The sequence below is a fragment of the Amblyraja radiata genome, chromosome 25 (genome assembly GCF_010909765.2).
Source record: "Amblyraja radiata isolate CabotCenter1 chromosome 25, sAmbRad1.1.pri, whole genome shotgun sequence".
In the NCBI taxonomy this organism is placed as follows: domain Eukaryota; kingdom Metazoa; phylum Chordata; class Chondrichthyes; order Rajiformes; family Rajidae; genus Amblyraja; species Amblyraja radiata.
In genome coordinates, this window is record NC_045980.1 from 16141089 (window position 1) to 16163224 (window position 22136).

Sequence of the window (22136 nt, forward strand, 5' to 3'; positions counted from 1 at the left end):
CTCGGCGTTTTTGCGTCTGGTTTTGGCGGAGTAACGAATCATGAAAAATAATGACATACACCCACACACACACAGAGTTTTAATAGTATACTAGACCAAGTGCAGACCTGCTGGGTCTGTTCCCCCCCCCAACGCACGGTGGGGGGGGGGGGGGGGGGGGGCGCTGCGGCTTCACACGCACACTTATTTCAATGTAAGTTTTTATCAGAATGCAGTTTTGGATTTGCTTTTTACAGTTGAATGCTCTGTTTACTACGTCTTAAGTGCCAATTCTCTACCAAGCATCCAAATGTTTCCTCCTGATTACCTAATTGGTATTCAGTAGTTTCCTCCGTTGTTTTACTGTGCACTTATTTCTTCACTTATCTTTGGAAAAGAACAAAAGAGGAATTTTTGTCTCACTGATTAGATCTTGTATACAAGCAGTTGAAAGAAATTAAGAGGATGCTGTCAACATCTACCAGTGTGATAATTGAAGTGGCTACTTGGCTAAAATCTTCCAGTTTATTCTGGCTGTGTAACAGGAGCTGCAAATTTCAGCCTACATTCTCCGCATGGTCTTTGTCTGAACTGGCAAAGGATATTCAATATATAGGCGATTGCAAGCCTGTGTTGGATCACTTTGCTTCATGAGAATTTTGGAAAAATAATAATTCTCATTAGTAAGATCTACTTTGTTTAAAATTTAAAGCAAGATATTATTTTAAAAAATGTATGTTTTAATTTGTAATTCTAATGTGCCCTTAAAGTACAACTATTTTTAATAATTTTGGAGCACAAAAGCAAAATATTCATTGTTTCGGGCTGAGACCCTGCTTCGAGACAATCTTTTTACCTCTGCTTGACCCACTGAATTCTTCGAACAGTTCATTTTCTTGCTCCAGATTCAGCATCTACAGTCTCTTTTGCCAATTATTTAATGAAGAGCAAATATTAATACGATAAAATATTTGAATTACCTTCGACAAATAAAGGAAAGTAAAAAAATACTCAAATGCAGCTTGTAATTTTATGTTATCTTATTTGCAACCTTATTGCAAAATTAATTCACAAAGAAAGCCACAAAGTGCTGGAGTAACTCAGGGGGTTCGGCAGCATCTCATGGAGAACATGGTTGGATAGGTGGTATTTCAGGTCGGGACCCTTCTTCAGACTGTTTGTCAGGGAGAGGAGGAGACTATTTCAAAGTGGGCAAACCTTGGGGAGATTTTGCAGTGGAGCATTAAAATGTTGTGACCAGGAACTGCGGATGCTGATTTACAAACAAAATTAGACCAATCAGTCTGAAGAACGGTCCTGACCCAAAACATCGCCTATCCGTGTTCTCCAGAGATGCTGCCTGACATGCTGAGTTATTCCAGCACTATTGTTCCTCTTTTTGTAAACCAGCATCTGCAGTTCCTTATTTCTAGTTGTGATAGTTAGATGGTATACTTCAAAGAGCTGGTTGACTGATAAATCTTATTGTGCTATTGTTAATTGCTCCAGGAATGCCTTTCGACCAGGTCTGGTCACTGGGAGTAAGTCTATAATACATCCCATTTTACATTGGCTCCTACAACGAACAAATGATCTTAAAAAGAGAGCATATCTGGCACGCTTCCTCGTCAAGGTGGAGATCCCTGCCGACTTTCTGCAGGATGATGTGGTGTCTGACACTTATCATCAGGTGCGTAGTTATGCCTGTCATTCAGAGTATGGATTGTTACTATAACATAGCACGGATGCTTATTTATTTATATTCTCCAATTGCTCCAATCTGTATTTAACTCTGTTGATTGTTCATATACAATATTTAGTTCACCTTTGTTTTATAATTAATTACAAACGCTAATAGAATAAAACAAGCTAGATTTGGTTAAATCTATAGAAACATAGAAAATAGGTGAAGGAGGAGGCCATTCGCCCATTCGGCCCTTCGAGCCAGCACCGCCATTCATTGTGATCATGGCTAATGGGATATTGAAGCTGGCAGAAATGTGTTTAAGAATCATTCTGGTTTATGTTTGCAGTATGAGGAATTAGTAGAAGGGTTCAAAACCTTACACAAGGAATGTGAACAGCTGAAGAACTCTGGTTTTTCAACTGCAGAAATAAGACGGGTAAGTGATAAATTACAGCTAAGGCACAAGTTTTGTCATGTGATTTGGGGTAACCTGCCACAACATGCAAATGTATTAAACATGAGATACAAGGAACCTCAGATGCTGGTTTACTAAAAATGACACTGCTGGAGTAACTCAGCAGGTCAGGTAGCATCTCTGGAGAACAAGGATCGATAACGTTTTGGGTCGGTACCCTTCTTTGGACTATTTGTAATACTGAGAGTTTTAAACAGGATGCATGAGGTCCTTGTGTAATTCAGAACTATTCGGAAGTACAGTTGAGATAGCTTCACGATTCTTTAGGCTTGTAATATCAATCAATCAATCAATATTTATTCCATGTCATTTGAACCTCAGTGAGGCTCAAATGAACCACCGTTTCTACAACCATACAAACAAAACAATTGCTACAAGACACACAAACAATTCAATTCACGCAAACATCCATCACAGTGAATCTCCTCCTCACTGTGATGGAAGGCAAAATCTTTTCTCTCCCCTGCACTGCCCTAAGAGTATCCCCTGAGATGGAGACAGGGAAGATCCAGAAAGGGAAGAGTCAAAGAAGGGCCAGAAATAGTGATGTTTGTACATTTGCAGCCACAGAACAATTTTTTTGAATCTGATGTGGGACCTCTTGGCCACATCTCATTTAATTTCTGTATCTCATCGTACACACCTCTGGATAGAGGAGGATAGTTTCACTGTTTCTTGCCTTTCATCCCACCAGGCTTTACAAACAGCAGATCAACCGTTGCAATTTCTGCTGCTGCTAACAAGATTACACCACCAGATACATATTTTACTCCCCTGCTCTTTCAGCATTTTAAAGCAGCCATCCTTTCTTGACTCTAGTCAGTGATTCAATTTTCATTAGCTAATCCCCATCTTACAGTATTTGCATTCAACTGCAGGAGATGCAACCCTGCCCTTTCACTTATTTTCTTCCCACCAACCTGGGATCCAACGTCTTTTCAAGTGGAGCAGAGATTCACTTTCATTTCTTCTTATTTGGTGTTCAGTGTGTTCTACTCTGCATTGGAGAAATCAATTGGAGATTAGGCGATTTCTTTGGAAAACACGTTCATTCCTCCAACTGCGATTTGTTGGAATTTTCTATACTATACCAATGACTGCAATTCAAAGTACCTTTTTGCATGTGGATATGGATATGTCAAACGTTATGTGTGACTTGGTGTGATCATATGAATGTAAATTTTTCTTTTAACCGCCTGAAATAGTGACTCAACATAGCTTGCAATTACTTCCTTGTGATTTGAATATGAAGTATTTATATCAATGCCTTTGGTTTATTTCCCACAAATTCATTTTAAAGTTATTTTTCCAGAATCTTCCAGCCCATTAATAGCTCCTAGTTCAGGATGTGGGAAGACAATTTCTTGGATATTTGCCTAAATGCACAAGAATTGAAATTCCTCCATGCATTTTTTTTTTAGTGTAGCAGTAAAATTTCTTTTATTCTAAATTCCTGACTTTTCATTTTTATTCAACTTAAAATATTTTAATTACAGTTTTAGCATGACAGTAAATAAGGAAGTATTGCTGCTTTTGTTTTTTTGTGTGGCTTGTTTTGTGGTAATACATTTTCCTTTAGTTGTCTTTTAGCCAAAATTTAAATCTTGTGTTTTGCCTAACTGTTTAAAAAGAAAATCGCGTTCACCTGTTTGTGGAATTAAAATCTTTGCAACTACAATTTGTATTTACGTAGTACCTTTAACCTGGGTGCTTTAGAGGAGTGATTAATAACCTTAGTGTAATTCTAAGCAATTTTAAACTACAATAGTAGACTGGACTAGTGACCAAAACGTGTAGGTTATCTTGATCGTATTAAAAGTGGAGATGTTTAGGAAGGGAATTGTACATCTTGGGGCTGGACAGTTAAGGACAGACTTACTAAAGGTGGAGCAATGAAAATTGGAGATGTGGAAGATGCCAGATAAGAAATATTATAGGGATCCCACAAAATCATGCAAGGATCAAAGGCAAGTATGAGAATTTTTAAATCACAGTTTCAGAAGATAGTAGAAACTTTGAATTTCAAATGGGTGGGAAATTCTTTCATGAATTCATCCATCAGTTCTATTAAACCAATATGATATTGTAGTGTTATAGAGTCGTATAGCCCAGAAACTTTGGCACATATCATCCACGCCAATCAAGATGCCACATCTAGGTTTGTCCTATTTGCCTGTTATTGTCCCATATCCATCTCAACCTCTCCTATCCATGCATCTATACCTATCTGTCTATCTATTGTAGCAATTGTATTTATCACCCCATAAATTTGAACCACTTTTTTTAGAAGTATTTAATTATAAATATCTATACTTGTGGAGGCCTATTTGACACTGAAACTTGCCTCTCGTGATCCTTTCCTGGGATGCGGGGTGGGACATTCGGAAAGGCAATAGAACTCACAAGAGCATAATAAATAAGAGCAGCATTAGGCCAATTGCCCCTTTAAGTCTATTTTGTCCTTTAATAAGATTGTTACTGATCCATTCTTGACTACTTTCTCTCTCTCACCCCATACCTGATTCCGTCGTAGTTTGAATTTGAATCTTTAACTTGAATACATTGAGTATATTCAAAGTATCCAAACCATGCAAGGTATTGCAAATTCTACTGATACACAAACCAATTTGTTAGTCAAAATGTGTTCCAAAAGTTAATTTCCTGCATTAATGTGCATTGAGTTACCAATATGTAGATAGAGCCATCTTGGTCAGCATGGGCAAGTTGGGCCGAAAGGTCTGTTTCCAAGCTGTATGACTCCTTGACTCTTGATTTGACGTTATCTTTTACTGCTGATATTCTTCACATCTGGTGTGCTTGATTACATTTTTTTTCTAGTTTTTTAAATTTGGCATTTTGTGGAAATAGATACATTGACTCTGCCTGATTTTCATTTATTTGGTACTTTCTCTGCGTGCTGCAGCAGGGGCAAATTGTTAGTCTTGAGGCTGAGGTATTTAATGTAAAATAAAAGTGGAAGAGTCATATAGCACAGAAATAGGCCCTTCGGCCCAATTCGTCTATGCCGACCAAGGTCCCCCTTCTAAGCTATTCCCATTTGCCCCATATCCCTCTAAACTTTTCCTATCCCTGGACCTGTCCAAGCGTCTTTGAAATGTTGTTATTGTACTTGCCATATCCCATAAGTAGATGCTTTTTTTTTTATAGTGTCATGGGTGTTCTTACAGAAGAATTTATTGACACTAGCATCTGCTGAGGTTGTGAATGGAGCTGTGCAAGTCCAAGTCCATCCTTTTCAAATGGTCACCACTTAGACTGGCAAATACATTTTATGTTTAACTTTGTGTAATACATTTATGTTATCACGTTACAGAATTATGTTTCAGAATTATTTCTAATGTGTCACCATGCAGAAGATGTTATGTATAAATTGTTGCTGAATGCCAGAGATGTCTGGTATTTATTGTGAAACTCAACCTATAAAAAATATCTAAAACTTAAAATGCAAGTTAAATGCAATAAATGTTTGTGTTGAATCGGCAGGATATAAATGCAATGGAGGAAGAGAAGGATCAACTCATTAAGCGGGTCGAACGTTTAAAAAAGAGGGTATGATTAAGTTATATTGTAAGGATATTATTTCCTCAGCTGTAGTTATCACATGTTAAAATAACATGGATCTGGATTGAAGAAACATGCTTAGGGGAGAGATTGAATAACACATCTGAGTAAACAGAGACGGGAGTAATTAATATCTGCAAGGAGATGTATACTTAATGAATGCACTTGATGTAAATGGTGTGAATTCCACTCTGTCAATGCAGCTACTTATTAATAGCAACATATTTTCTTAAGATGTTAATAGTAAAAAGCAATGTTTGCATGCTTTCACTAGGTGGACACAGTATCAAATCACCAGCGGATGTTGGAAATGGCTAGGCAGCTTCGTGTGGAGAAGGAAAGAGAAGAATCTTTAATGCAGCAAAAGCAGGAACAGAAAAATCAGGTGTGAGAAATGCATTAGAAATGACAAGTTATGCAAGGCCATGAAGAATTATTCTGAATAGTTTACAGAGTTAGTACAGGTTTAGAATAGTACTACCATATTAATTTAATCAGTAAATCATGAAGGAAAACTACAAAATTCTTATAATTTATTCGCCCTGAAAAAAAACGATTATAATGACTACATTTATTGTACAGTAAACCCTCATTATAACAGGCCATTTGGGGGGAGATGTATGAAACATGAAAGACTGTTGACATGTTGATGTTATGAAAGTAAACCACACGTGGTTACAATCCATTCAAAGGAAATATTTTTGTCATCATTTGCCATTTTTATTCTGTTGAACTTTACATTGTATTTTTAATTTTACAGTTATTCCATGCAGAGCAAAGGCTGCAAAGGGCGCAACAGCAGTTGAAGGACCTCCGACAAGCTTCAGCAGATGCAAAGCCTGAAAGTAAGTGCTGACCAAACCATGTAAATCAAGGTGTTCAAATGGAAATGCCAGGGATAACAGCCTGTGATTAGTACCAAAAAATCGGCTAGTAACTAGGTTGTTCATTAAACAGCTCTGCCTTGTGGTAAGATATCTATCTATCTGCTTGGGCAAATCCTTGAGTTTGTTTATCACTTGCTTCTGCACCAATTCTGAGGAATTGATGATGGCTTTTGTGAATTCCTCTGAAGTGGGTTAATTGGTGCACTCTTGTTACTAGATGGTTTTGATATAGCAAGGTTTTAGTTCAGTGGCAAGGAGGTCCCTAACGATTGGAGACAAGGCCCTGCTGCACAGGCAGTGAAGAATGCTTGCATGTGCTTGCGCCACACACAGACACAGACACACACATAGACGTTCTTTCATTGGAAACGGGCATTGCTGGTAATGCCTCACATTTAATTGTCCTTAAGAAGGCGGTATTGAGCTACCTTGAGCGAGTGCAGACTTTGTTGTAAAGATTTGTACCTGATAAATAGTTCTCCATAAGTGAAACCTCGCATTCAGCCACTAGAAGGCAGAGTTGTTGCATGATGAAACAAAAATTTCATTCTGTTTTAGGAGGTTGAGGTGATCTGCCGAACAATGAGACTTCGAGGATTATTTAAATCTTTCCACAGAAGTGAGGGTGGATTTAGGCATTTTTGAATTGCGATGCTTATAAATAACGAAGTTTCAAATGTTTCCATCCTGAGCAATGTGCTATTTTAATAGAACAAAAATAAAACTATTCAAAATAAACAATCAGTTAATCTGCATAGTTTTAGTTTGGTGATTAAAATAATGAATGCCTAGTAATAACTGAATGTTCATTTCAGGTTTGATGAAAAGGCTGGATGAGGAGATCAAATTTAATACGTATATGGTGTCTGACAAGCTTCCTAAGGAATTGGAGAGCAAGAAGAAAACTGTTCATTTTTTACAAAAAGTGGTTGTGGAACCTGCAATGGGACAATCTGATCTCAGCGAACTTGAAGCTAAGGTGCTGTGATGTGACAACGTTCTTGTGTCTCTTTGGATGTTGATTATAATAAATGTGCAATATGTAGCCTTTTCTAAGCCATTTCCTAGACAGGATGATGACTATAGTGTCCAACTTGAGAGCAAGCATTCTAGGCTTGTTAAGTTGTATAGAATAATACATAAAAATGAAGGGGAAATGACAATTTCTGCCCTCACAATTTGGTAAAATGTCAGGAATATTTTCTTTACATAACACCTCACTTGGGTAGCTTACAAACCAATGGTATGAACATTGAATTCTCCAATTTTAGATAACTACATAATACTCTCACCAAGAAGAAATGTAATAGCTCTATTCAATGAATGGAACTAGGTCCTTCTTGTGCTTGCCTCACCACATGACACAGCTCAAAACTCTTGTCTCTGATATACATTTGTTGGAGGAAAGGATCAACAACCAGTTCTCTGAAGCCTGCTACTAATTAGTGAGGCTCTATGGTGCATAGGAATATACTGTCAAAAACAGCAGGTCTTAATCCTTGAAGTTTTTTGACAGCAGGTATAAGCCTTTGCCTTAGTCCTACACTTAAACAAATTAAAACATAATTAACCTAAATGATGAATACTTTCTTATAATATTAGACCTTATATTTTTTCATGTTTTTTAATTTTATGATTGGAATACTTCACCACTTGTGGCATTTCAAGGAACTTTCTGCAATATATTGATCTACTCACAAACATTTCAGTTCAATAAACATTTATTATATTTATTACATTAACTTGAAGTGATAACTGTTTATCTCTCCACAAATGCTGTTTGACTTCCAAGTGTTTCAAGATATTGCTGCTGTTGTGAAATAGCCATACCTGGAACTTTACTGCAATATGCTTGCAAAGTTATACTGTCTCTCAATTTTGTTAGTACTTTTTTACAAACTCAAAGCATATCTCTCTGTTGATATTACTTTTTTTTAGATCCAGGAAATTAATACACAAATTAATCAACTAATTGAAAAGAAGATGATGAGAAATGATCCCATGGATGACAAACTTTTCCTCTTCCGCCAACAGGTAATGAAAATGTAATCATTAGTATAGAAGGTGAGCTCTAGATATATTTCTAGGTAGGTATCTGTATGGACTAAAATGGAGAACTAATTTTTGGTATGGCAGTTAGTTGATTAATGTGATACAGCCCCATTGGCTTGGCTACTGGAGCCACTGAAGTTCTGGATTGATACCACACCGGGAACTTGTCTCTGGCAGAAAAGTGATATTCTTCATTAATGACTAATGGTAATCCTCACAGTTTACCACTGTATGGAATTAAATTCCTCAATAACGTGTAATCTATTGCAGAAGCTGCTAGTATGAAGCTTAATACTGGTAACATGCCATCCAGTCGGTATGTATCCCTATATACCACCCCCACCAAAAATGGACTTTCATTTCTTCCTTTGAAAATATTCTTAGCTGGACATCTGTAATTTTGCCAGCAATTTTGGTTCTCCTTATATGATTTTTTTTTTTAAAGCGAAGCACAGGAGGCAATCAAAAATAGATATTTTCTTTCATTTAGAAGGATGAGGGGTGATCTTATTGAAATGTGATATCCTAAGGAGATATGATATCAAGACGTTTCTAGTCGTGTGGGAAATATGAATGAGGGGACAGAATTACAAATTGGGGGCTTGTGGGCTATTTAAAACCGAGATGCAAAGGAAATTCTTGGGTCAATACATTTTTGAAAGATTGGTGATTTGAGTGCTGATGAAGAGGTGAGGTTTTAGACAGATCAAATATAAATAGTGGGTAGGCTTGAGAAGAGTGGCCTACATTTATTCCTATTTTCTTGTCATCTTATGTTGTGATTTGTTACAAACCTAGATTCAGATTAGTTCATCGTCATGAAATTCCTTGTTCACGTGAAGCTCATTGATTTCTTTTCTGAAGAATTTATAATTCTTTGAATGTACAGTAATGGAATGTTAGAGGCAGGCAAGTCTGGACAAGGTATAACTATATATGTCATTCTGGAGTCGGTTCTTGAGGGAGGTTGCCAATCACTGGGACCAACCATGTAGAAGTCTGTGCATGGGGTTTGAGCCTGTACACAGATGTTGTACAGTGATGTGTAGCTTTAGGCTTTTCTCTAGCAATTGTATGCAGTACTTTGACTTGTGTTTGAGCGAATAACGAAAATACAAGCTTGCAAAATATAATAAATATTTTGTATTGTTTCTGATTTCCATTGTCTGCTTTTGAAATTATACTCCTATGCTGTTAGAAGTGATCAAATTCCAATGTAACAATTTAATTTTCACCCAGGCTTCTATCATTTCCCGAAAAAAAGAAGCAAAGGCTGAAGAGTTGCAAGAATGCAGAGAAGAACTTTTGAGCATGGAGAAGGAACTGGCTCAGAAATCAAGTCAGGCTCGTGATTTTGACGGCACAGAAGTTCTGAAAGGTGATGAGGTAAGATAACTGAAACTGTTTAATATGCATATTTAAGGTATCTTTGGTTTATTGGCTATTAATGTTTTTTTTTTTCTGTATAATCGGTTGTAGAAATGACAGCATATTGGTTATATGTGATATTTTTAATTTGATATATGTTTATTGACTAATTAATCGTTGGTCATGTAAGCCAATCACTAAAGTCAAAATTGGTAGTGTGTATTAAGAGTATTAGTTTACATTCAACAAGAAGTTAACTGTGATGAAAATTGCACTGCTGCTGAGTTCATTTACGTGACAATATTGTGTAGGCCTCATTGTGGTGGTCTTTCTCGTCAGCTTTCTGTAGTATCAACATATTCTCATAGTAACATGAGTAAATTCTTTCCAGGATTATCCAATGACAATGAAAGGCTAATGATATATCTCAGCATAATGTGTAACTTGGGGGCAGCAATGTTCTTGTGCACCTTTAGCCTTTTCTTTCTCAGCAGTCAAAATAACATTTTTCAAAGTATTTGCTGAAGAAATCTTGTCAAATTGCTGCAGTTCCACCTGTAAGTGATATAAAGTGGAGTGACAAGTGCTGATGATGGTGGAAAGAGATGGGCATTGATGTTCGTGAATGGAGTACTGATGAAGCTGACTACATTTTTCTGGGTGGTGTCAAGGTTCTATCAAACAAATGGAATTAAGCTTTCCACACTTCATTTGCTCTTTGTAACTGAAACCATCAACCACTGTATCCAGCCTCCGAACTGCACCAGTTACCACAGGTGTATATAATGGGATAGAGACTTCAAAATGATGGGGAACATGGAAATAATAATACTTTACAATGCCAAGGGAAAACAGTTAAGGGCCTGTCCCGCTTTCACGACCTAATTCACGACCTTTTTTTACTCGTAGACATTTTTCATCAGGCTAGAAAAAACGCCGCGACCTACTTGATGCCACGAGTACCTACTAGCATCACGACGTTGTGACGACCATGCTGCAAGTATGAGTCAAGGGCAAACTCGGCAGAGGTTGTGAATTAGGTCGTGAAAGTGGGACAGGCCCTTTAGTCTTTCTTGAGTGTGGGTATTGTGTAACTTGCCATTTAGTAGGTGGCTTAGATAGCTTCATTAACAAACAAGTTGCAGGTGAACCAGAATACTGTCTTCATTTGCAATGAATTCTACTGTAATTTTGTGATAGGGATAGTAGATATTTTGATGAGGAAGTTGAAAGTAGGCCTACTAAGATTTAGTTTACTGTCATGTTCATTTTTGAGCAGAGCAGATTTCCTGGAATGATAACCAAAAAATAAACAAAATTACAGATGCAAATAAAAATCCTAAATTTTGCGAACATTCAGGAGGTTAGGCAGCATCTGTGGAAAGAAGAGGAGTTATCGTTTAAGGTCCAAAACACATTGCTATTGTGGGAAAAAGTTATTTTGAAGTTGCAGTGTAGGTGGAGGAGAGAGGGTTAGGACAAAGAGAATTTGATAAAAGAGATGAGACCAAATGGGTTAATTAGAATGAAGCTAGAAATGAGCGACTTTGCTGGATAGACCATGGACTTTTATGATCCCGGCAAAATCATTCAGCCTTTGAGTTGAGCAAGTTGAACAAATGTTGTTCATCCTTATCTCATTTCCAATCCTTAGGCTGGGACACATAAAGTACTCATCCGTCTTAATTTCCCGAATGTTATCAGAGTTTCTGCCTCTGTTATCATTTCAGGCAGTGAGTTCTGGAGTCTTACTAACCTCCAGATGAAAAAAGGCCAAGTTTCCTTTAGCACTTCGGCAAGTGCTTTAAATCTGTTTCCCATAGTCATTGACCTCTCTGATAAGGAAATTGGGCTCTTAATATTACTCTATCCAGGCCTCTAATTATCCTGTAAACCTCAGTTATGTTTCTTTTCAGTCTCTTACCAAACAAACAATTCCAGAAGAGCTATTTCATCTTCATAGCCAAAATTGTCCAAATCGGGCATCACTTTCATAAATCTCCTCCGTGGCTTTTTATGATTTATGGTTTTATGATGTTCTTCCCATTGCATGTGGATAAGAACTCAACATATTATACTGATTATGGATAACTGATGTCTTTATTGTTCAAACTTGGCCTCTCGCGTATTGCTGTGACCGAAAAAGAAAAAATATCAAGTATCCATAATGTTGATGTAAAATTTGCAAATACCATTTGACTTGACTATAATTTTACTAATAATCTTCAAGGATAATTATGTAGAAGAATCAGAAGGCTTTAATGATCAGTTGCTGCACTGAATATATAATTTATCTCAGCGAGCTGAACAACCCGTGAGCACTGCTGGTATAGATGAATCTCAAAAGTCCACTTGCAGATTGAGTAAATGTAATTCTGCTTATTTGTTACACTTGAAATTATGAGCTGCTTTTGCCTCCTGTGAGAAGTGACAATATTGATTTTTTTAAAAGTAGAACTCAGTTAATAGTTGTTGTTTGTATGCCTAGGTATGTAAAACAAAGCATCTCACTATGACTTGTCACATGCGACAATAAAAATCTCTCATCTCATCTAGGGTCTAACTTTATTAAGATAATTTACTCATAGCCTTGTAAATAAATTATGTAGGTGAGGTCGGAAAAAAGGCCACGCATAGTAAAGCTTTAATTGGACTTTATCTTGCACTAAATGTTGTACCCTTTATCTGTACACCGTGGATGACTTCATTGTAATCATGTATAGTCTGACTGGAGAGCACGCAATAAATTTTTCCACTGTACCTCGGTACACATGACAATAATAATAAACTAAAGAGCAGCTAAAGCAGTAGTCCATAACTTTATTTAGTTTTTTTGTTTTTGTTATCCAGTTGTGGAGTGGTTAGGAAATTTGGAATTGTTTAGTGTTTGCAATGTGGAATCAGTAGGAAAGAAAAGGAGACCAAAATCATTGACGGATGGGGTAATTGTGCCTGAAACCATTTGTAAGTTGCATTGTCACAGTATATAGCAGGTAATGTTTAAACAAAATGCAATTGTCAGTTAAGTGAAGTCAAATAATTATTAACTGAGAACTATTTCTTTAAAATTGACTGGACATTTTATTTCCAGAAAAACTGTTCAGAACAGCAAGTGATTTTCCCGCGCCTAACTAAACTAATATTGCAATTGTTAACCTTGTTCAAAGTTGCCCTGAAGTAATAATAAGTACATGATCCTATACTATTAGTTTACTAAAGATATTGGAATCCCAGGATGTATGCAAATTGGTTGCAAAAGCAGTGTTTCCAAAACTTGTTTTTTGCAGCAAAGTTATTTATGAATGCTTATTTTAAAATATCATCGTAGGTAGGAAATTCATGCTGGTATTACTGACATGGATTTGGAGTTAAATGTGCAGAAATCAATATTGAAAATACCAATAACAGTAATGAGAATTAAAATATGAAGATGAAAACAGAATCTGCCTTCGCAATTTGTGACTGTGTACTTATACCACTCAGAAATCTCAATTTGCCACTTTGCAGCCACCATATATGACTCCAATTTGATGAGTTGCATTCACCTGAATTGCTTGTTTGCATATTATTTGCTTATTATTGCCCTTGCCTCATAAAATGTAATAAATGTAATTTTCTCAATTATATCGGGACCTATTTCATTGGAAGTGTTAATGTAAACACCATGGTTGTGTTTGCAGAAAATTTATACCAATTAATCTTTTGCTGCATAAAAGGATTAGAGTTTTAGTTCAAAGCCACTTTTGTACAGTACTTTTGCTAAATACAGTGCCCTCCATAATGTTTGGGACAAAGACACATCGTATATTTATTTGCCTCTGTACTCTACTTGCCTTTGAGATTTGTAATAGAAAAAGTCACATGTGGTTAAAGTGCACATTGTCAGATTTTAATAAAGGCCATTTTTATATATTTTGGCTTCACCATGTAGATATTGCAGTAGTGTTTATACATAGTCCCCGTCCCACCATTTCAGGGCACCATAATGTTTGGGACACAGCAATGTCATGTAAATGAAAGTAGTCATGTTTAGTATTTTTTTGCATATTCTTTGCATGCAATGACTGCTTGAAATCTACGATTTGTGGACATCACCAGTTGCTGGGTGGCTTCTCTGGTGATGCTCTGCCAGGCCTGTATTGCATTAGCTTATGCTTGTTTTGGGGGCTAATCTCCTTCAGTTTTCTCTTCAGCATATAAAAGGCATGTTCAATTGGGTTCAGATCAGACTTGGCCACTCAAGAATTGACCATTTTTTGGCTTTGAAAAACTCCTTTGTTGCTTTAACAGTATGTTTGGGATCATTGTCTTGCTGTAGAATGAACCGCTGGCCAATGAATTTTGAGACATTTGTTTGAACTTGAACAGAAAGGATGTGTATATACACTTCAGAATTCATTATGTTACTATCATCAGCACTTGTATCATCAATGAAGATAAGTGAGCCAGTACCTTCAGCAGCCAAACATGCCCAGGCCATAAAACCCCCACCACTGTTTCACAGATGAGGTGGTATGCTTTGGATCTTGGGCAGTTCCTTCTCTCCTCCATACTTTGCTCTTGCCATCACTCTGATATAGGTTAATCTTCATCTCATCTGTCCACAAGTCTGTGGTTACTTTTTTAAGTACTTGTTGGCAAACTGTAACCCGGCCATCCTGTTTTTGCGGCTCACCAGTGGTTTGCATCTTGCAGTGTAGCCTCTGTATTTCTGTCCGTGAAGTCTTCTGCGGACATTGGTCATTGACAAATCCACACCTGACTTCTGAAAAGTGTTTCTGATCTGTCGGACAGGTGTTTGTTTTTTTTTCTTTATTATAGAAAGAATTCTTCTGTCATCAGCAGTTGAGGTTTTCCTTGGCTTGCCAGTCCCTTTGTGATTAGTAAGCTTACCAGTGCTCTCTTTCTTCTTAATGATGTTCCAAACAGTTGATTTTGGTAAGTCTAATGTTTGGCTGATATCTTAACAGTTTTATTCTTGTTTCTCAGTCTCATAATGGCTTCTTTGACTTTCATTGGCACCACTTTGGTCCTCATGTTGATAAAAGTTTCCAAAGGTGATGGAAAGACTGGAGGAAAGACTTGGTGCTGAGAGCTCTCTTATACCAGCATTAAGGAGGCAATTAAACACACCTGAACAATTACAAACACCTATGAAGCCATGTGTCCCAAACATTATGGTGCCTTGTATAAACACAGCTGATAGTTCAACATGGTGAAACTAAAATGTATAAAAATACCCTTTAATAAAATCTGACAATGTGTATTTTAATCACATGTGATTTTTATCCTTTTAAAAATCTCAAATTGTGGAGTACAGAGGCAAATAAGTAAATTATGGGTCTTTGTCCCAAACATTATGGAGGGCACTTTAGCTGACTTTTTCAGTATTTGTCTTAAGGTGCGGAATGCAACAAAGCTGCTGTCGAACTCTCAAGCTCGATTAATAATTTGGTTAAAAAGTATTACCTGTTATTTTAATATATCATAAAACATCATGCATCAACAGTAACATCGCTATGTTCCACTATTGTGCATTGTTCCAAGTTTTAACCAAGGCATTACGTGTTTTGGGATGGTCTAGGTGTCGGTCCATAACTGTTAAGCAAACAAAGGTGGGATTGATTAAGCAGGATTGTCATTACCTTGGAAGGTTGAGGGGTATGGGCAGCAAAGCATCTTGGCGTTGGAGAGGGACCCAATGAGTTTTATGAGAATGATTGTGCATTGTCAGATTTTATTAAAGGGTATATAGTCGGTGGGGGCGCTGGGAGTCGGCTGCCCTGCCAGCAGCGCGTTCGTTATTTTGACTTTTTTTTTAGTGTCTCCAAATGTCTGTTTTAGTGTCTCTCGTTGTGAGGGGGGAGGGGGGGGGGGGGTAACCGCTTTCGGTCGCCTCTTTGAAGGAGAGGCCTAACACCATGGATTGGAGCGGCCTTTCCCGGACTCGGGACCAGAGCTACAGCAGCGGGACACTTTCCATCGTGTAGCGGGCGAACCCTTGCCGGGGGTCGCCAGAGAGGAGTGCTCCGATCGCTGGCACTTCCTGAAGCCATGGTCTGCGGAGCTCTGGGCCTGTACTCACTGGAGTTCAGAAGGATGAGGGGGTTCCTCATTGAAACTTACCGAATAGTGAAAGTCTTGGATAGAGTGTCTGTGGAGAGGATGTTTCCACTGGTGGGAGTGTCTAGGACCAGGAGGCACAGCCTCAGAATAAAATGATGTACCTTGAGAAAGGTGATGAGGAATTTAGGAATTCATTGCCACAGACAGCTGTGGAAGCTGTCATTGTGTATTTTTAAAGTGGAGATTGATTACTAATGGTGTCAAAGGTTATGAGGAGAAGAAGGCAGGAGAATGGGGTTGAGGGGGAAAGATTGATTAGTAATGGTGTCAAAGGTTATGAGGAGAAGAAGGCAGGAGAATGGGGTTGAGGGGGAAAGATAGATCAGTGACGATTGAATGGCGGAGTCGACTGGATGGGCTGAATAGCTTAATTCTGCTCTTATAACTTATGAAATTTGCCAAAATGGAATTCTGGCTTCTGAAGTGAAATGGGGAAAATGGAGGAAAGTTAAGCTTCCTTGCGATTTTTAATCCATGCTATTGTGGCAAATACTTCTTCCATCTTCTGACAGTTCATTGGCTCCTGTCGATACTATAAGAAGCCTTTATTCCTGAGTGGCATGTGCATGTGTGAGCAGTTTTATATGGCTCTGACAATATTCTTAAACCAGTTTCATATTGATCTAAAAACATCGCAAGTTAATACTGTTGTTCACCATGGAGAATTGCATGGGTGTGTATTTATAGCCCTTATGGTCTTTTGTTTAAAGTCTCCATTACAGCGGTTAGACCTAATGTTCGTGATTATTGTGAACATTGGTGGTGGTGTTCAATTTTCAGTAATTAAAAGTAATTCTGCTGCTCGTTATATTTCTAACAGCGAATGAATGTTGTAGTATAATCTTATCTTTTCTTTTCAACATTCTTTTCTTTTGATTTGACGTGAGGTGAAGCTGCATACCTATGGCGTAGTCTGAAACCTACAGAGGAGGGAGGTTGGGTGGGAGGGTGCTTGTAACCTACTAAGTATGTCCAGCGACAGCTCCAGTTACCAAACTATGATTATCATTTGTGGCTTGCCAAAAAACAGGTGGCTGTGACCCATGACAAATACATTTCACACATGTTGCATTCTTTTCACAGTATTTGAATAAGCTCCATGGATCTTTTGAAGATCAAAGTGTAATTAACATGCGAGCTTCAATCATTCTGTTGCTCATCTTTGTTAATAAATCTACAAATCATTATTTTCTCAGGAGCTTTTTGATTAGTTCTCCAAAAAAACACGCTGCTGGTACCAGATTTACAATTGATGACAATTTTTTATTTTTTTTTCTCTTTTATACTTATCAAAGAATTTTGCAGTGTGATTCAGATCATGTAAATGACAATCTAACTATATTATATGAATTTAAATTGACGTATAATCAAAGCATTCGCATAAGGCTTTGTAAGGTTAAATTTATTGCCTGGAACAGCTTTGAAACATATGCTGTAGAATTTGAATTTCTCTTTGTTGCATTGGCTGGATTTTTTTTTTTAATACTGAAATTATGCAGTAATTAGGAGTGAATTTACTGTGCAATTGGCAATTGCCAGTTTTTGTCAGCATGAATTTAGAAATCTGGATCCCATTTAAGCAAGATTAATTAGGATTGTGGAAAGACACTTGATTTCATTTTCTTTTCTCTACCCTGCAGTCCTCATCCTTTCCCTCGCCGTCTCTGTTTTTATTTCAACATCTGTAGTTTCTTAATTTTTGATTCTTCAACAAAGGATGAGTCTAAAGGACAAATTGAACCTGGTAATTTAGATGGATTCTGTGTTGGGTCTTCAATGAATAAAGTCTGATTTCAAACAAGATGACAGGTTCCAGGCACTACAGTAGATGACAATGCAGGTCCATGGTGTTAGTGGTCAGCTTTGAGAAATTATTACGGTTTGCTAGCCTGCCAGACTTAGCAACTTGTGCATGAAAAAATGGCCACGTTGGAGTAGCCTCAGAAGGGAATTTGTTCCTCAAGCTATATCCAACAATAATTTTTTTCAATAGTGAGAAACTGACAAAGAAAATGTTTTGTACCATCATGAAAATGTTCTTGATAAATTCTCTCAAAAGAAGACATGTATTTTTGTTTGGGGATCTGTCATCTCATATTATTGGGTGAAACCATTTTGACTCTCATGACACATTCTAGATAAATGATATTAAGCAATATTTCACATTAGCTCTGCATGATTTGTGATTTACTTGCACATTTAACATTAGATAAAAGTAGACGGAGGGGCTTAAGGAAGGGTTTAGAATGTTGCTGAAATTGGGTGACAAGAAGGAGAATGCACTAACTCGGAATGGATGCTGAAAATTCAGATATTTGAAGGTTACATTGAGGGAAGGAAAGAACATGAAGGGATTTAGACTCAATGGGAATTTAAAAATCAGGGCTATTACAACTAGACGTGTCGTTCTTGGCATTGAACGCATGGTAGCAACAACATTTTTGACGAGTTTAAGTTTATGGTGGATGGAAGATGAGTTGCAGAGCAGGTTGTGGGAGTCCAGATATGTGGAAAATATCAGGATTTCAATAGCAGATAAATTGTAATGGAGATGTGGGAAAACTGTCCTTTTGATGGAAGGGATATGAGTCTGAAGCTCTGCTCTGGGTCAGACAAGATATTGAGATTGAAAATAATAAAGCATTGAGATATTCAGTGTAGCATTTTGACCAACAAATTGGAAGCCTATCAGATGGATGGAATGATATAGATCGCGTGCACGCAGTTAGTTTAACTTGACATCATGTCGGTACAGACATTGTAGATCAAAGGAACTGCTCCTTCATGCTATGTTCTAATCCAAGGATAAGGACAAAGTAAATTTAAGCATGCTGAAAGATGGCAACAAAACAGGCATGATGCCTTGCCTTACTCTGTTCTACTCCTGTTGAAGAATTGCTAATTTGTTTATGGGCTAAGCAGACTTTAGCTAAAACTTTAAATTACTCGAGTTGCGCACTGTTACAGAGTTGCGCACCCTCCCCATCCCCATGTTGACATTAATAGAAGTACAATATTGAGAGAGTGCAGCGACTATTTTACTTCAATTTAACAACAATGAATTTAAATCAAGTCACATGCCATTTATTTTTTTTAATCTAAGAGGCTGCTGAGACAACTAGCATAGATTCAGGAAGTTTGCATCCATCATTGCCCTTACAAGGGTGAGACAGTGAGATATATGACAGAGCATAGTTATGATTGATTTTGGATGACTTTGGACAGGATGCTGACAATATCATGAAAGTTGCAAGAGATAATTGCTCAGTGTGAACAATGGCTTAATCGTTTATAATTTCTAGAAATTTTCACATTGGAAACCATCCCAATGCCTGAAATGTGCCATTACAGTTCAACAAATCTTATAGAAATTATGGATCATTGTTTTTCTGTGTGGGTGCATTTCATCAAGAATGTTATGAAAAAATGTACAGAGAGGAATAGTTTAATTTGTGATGTCATCTTTATTTTCCATTCATCTGTAATATCAATATCTTACTGTGTTTTGCCACAGCTACTTGATAAGTTCACCAGTAAATAAATCTATTAGTTTTAATGTGAAAGTGACACAGATTATTGGTGATAAATATGTTGTGAAATAAATTGTTGTGTTGAACATCCCTTTTGATATCTTAACGCATTACCCCACAATTGAACTGTAATTGTTATCCAGTGAAGTTGTCCAATTATTATTTTTTTTGCACGAGAGAGTATAAGTTTAAGTTCAAGGCAGATTTGAGCTGTTTGTAAAATCTATCTTTCTCTAAGAACAAAAGATCATTGGGTGAAACGTAAACAAATTGAGTACAGAACAGGAACAGGCTCTTCGACCCACAATGTCCTTGCGAAACACGAAAACTTCCTTATACAGGCACCATGTCATGCTTCAAAGATTATTTGCTTTGCATAATCTAAACTTTACACAACTTTATACGGCATGTTAGAAATTTTCCATTCTATTTAGGATTAAATTGCATCATTAACCTCAAGTCTAAATTGAACAATTTGTGGTTGGGAAAATGTCAAATGCTTTGTTACAGAATATTAGCAAATTTTATAAATTTGAGTCCATTTCACCTTATAAAAGTAATAAATATACATTCCTAAATAAATTGTGTTTGCAAGATGGATTCTTTGTATTAATGACATTCTGACTGACTAATATACTGGAAATGGAAGGTTACTAAATTAATATTTTAGTGACAAAATCTCAACAAATAATATTGAAGATATTCTGGACTACTGATAATGATTGTGTATAGAAATTAGCTTTGTACTAAACCTGCTTAAACATATACTGTATGAATTATAGATCATTCAACCATTCTGTGGCATATTTTATTTATTTTGTCTACATTATTATTGGTTAATGAACTTGTTTAAAACTTCTTTTTTGGTGGGGGTGAGGAAGGATCAACTCTTGGATGAATTATTAATTTAAGATGTTTAAACATTTTTGTTCCCAAATTAATGGAATATACGGTGGAGAATGGGTGGGGGGGGGGGGGGGAGGGGAAGCTCTGCAAGATAGTTTCAGCACTATTTTTGGCTTCCAGCCCAGGACTTTTTATAGACTATTCCATGTTATCTAAGAAAATGAGACTGCCATATTTAGCAGTGCCAATCTGTCCTTTGTTCTGTAGACATCGATTATAATCAATTCTGAGACAAATGTCACCCTTTAAATTCTGTATTTTGTGGGCCTGGGAGGGAGCAGACCTCCCAATTTATTTTCAGCATTGCTTGTTAACTTTTTAATATTAATTATTTTAGTTCAAGCGCTACGTGAGCAAGCTTCGTAGCAAGAGTACAGTATACAAGAAGAAGCGTCAAGAACTGACAGAATTAAGAGCAGAGTATGGTGTCTTGCAGAGGACCGAAGAAATTCTTAAACAGCGGCATGAAGCCATACAGCAACAACTGGTAATATGAAAAGCTTGCTTTAGGACATTCACTGCTCAACATCAGACCATTCTGAGACATGGCTGATAATGAATCTGAAACAATACAACTTTCCATGAAACATTTCAGTCAACCCTGCAGGTTCCAATGCCTCTAGTTAAAGCATACTGATTACCTAGAAAAGCATCCGCTCCCATTTTACAGGTTTTATATTTTGAGCATGCAGTATGTTTCAGATTGTTAAGTATAATATTTTAACCATATTTTCTTGAAGCCTATTCATAAATTTTGGTTGGCATAATTCTCTGCCCTCTTTAAAATTTAAGATAGTCGAAAGGAATTGATGTTCTATTTATTTCTGTTTACCGATTTAAAAAAAAAACCTGACGACTCGCATTTCAAACAGGCAAAGAAAAATTCAAAAAGTAACATTAAAAAGCCAACAGCATAATTTTATGTGCCCATTATTTCATCAGAGATAACCATATAACCATATAACCATATAACAATTACAGCACGGAAACAGGCCATCTCGACCCTTCTAGTCCGTGCCGAACACATAATCTCCCCTAGTCCCATATACCTGCGCTCAGACCATAACCCTCCATTCCTTTCCCATCCATATAACTATCCAATTTATTTTTAAATGATAAAAACGAACCTGCCTCCACCACCTTCACTGGAAGCTCATTCCACACAGCTACCACTCTCTGAGTAAAGAATATGCATTCACATATACCCAATACAAGCGATAATAACTGTTAATATCTCATATATTGCAAGAAACTCTTACACCTAATTTTTAATGCTGCTGTATTCTCTTCAGGAGCATTGGGTTAGTACAAACTTAGCGTATTTGTCCTTGTTACAGTAATCTTGGGTTCTTTTGAAGAATTTTATTTGAAATATTTTTAAAACCCAAGGTATGCTGAATTGAATCTGCTTAGTAATTACCCCCATGTTAGCTCCATTAAACAATCAGGCTCACTTGATCCTCACAACAGCCTTTAACCTGTAAAATGTGGCTCACAAAAAACTTGAAACTGAAAATTGTAGATGCGCTGAAGAAGGGTTTCAG

The 22136-nt window shown here is 37.0% G+C and overlaps 1 protein-coding gene across 2 annotated transcripts in view; it reads left to right on the forward strand.

Annotated features, from left to right (window-relative positions):
- Nucleotides 1–22136, forward strand: part of ift81 (intraflagellar transport 81) — a 56982-nt gene that overhangs the window by 5219 nt on the left and 29627 nt on the right. For both annotated transcript variants that reach the window (XM_033043268.1, XM_033043269.1), the window contains exons 4-12: nucleotides 1489–1669; nucleotides 2013–2102; nucleotides 5646–5711; nucleotides 5998–6108; nucleotides 6484–6568; nucleotides 7426–7589; nucleotides 8549–8644; nucleotides 9902–10048; nucleotides 20930–21079. In XM_033043268.1, the coding sequence (XP_032899159.1) occupies nucleotides 1489–1669; nucleotides 2013–2102; nucleotides 5646–5711; nucleotides 5998–6108; nucleotides 6484–6568; nucleotides 7426–7589; nucleotides 8549–8644; nucleotides 9902–10048; nucleotides 20930–21079 (1090 nt within the window). The remainder of the gene's footprint in view (nucleotides 1–1488; nucleotides 1670–2012; nucleotides 2103–5645; nucleotides 5712–5997; nucleotides 6109–6483; nucleotides 6569–7425; nucleotides 7590–8548; nucleotides 8645–9901; nucleotides 10049–20929; nucleotides 21080–22136) is intronic.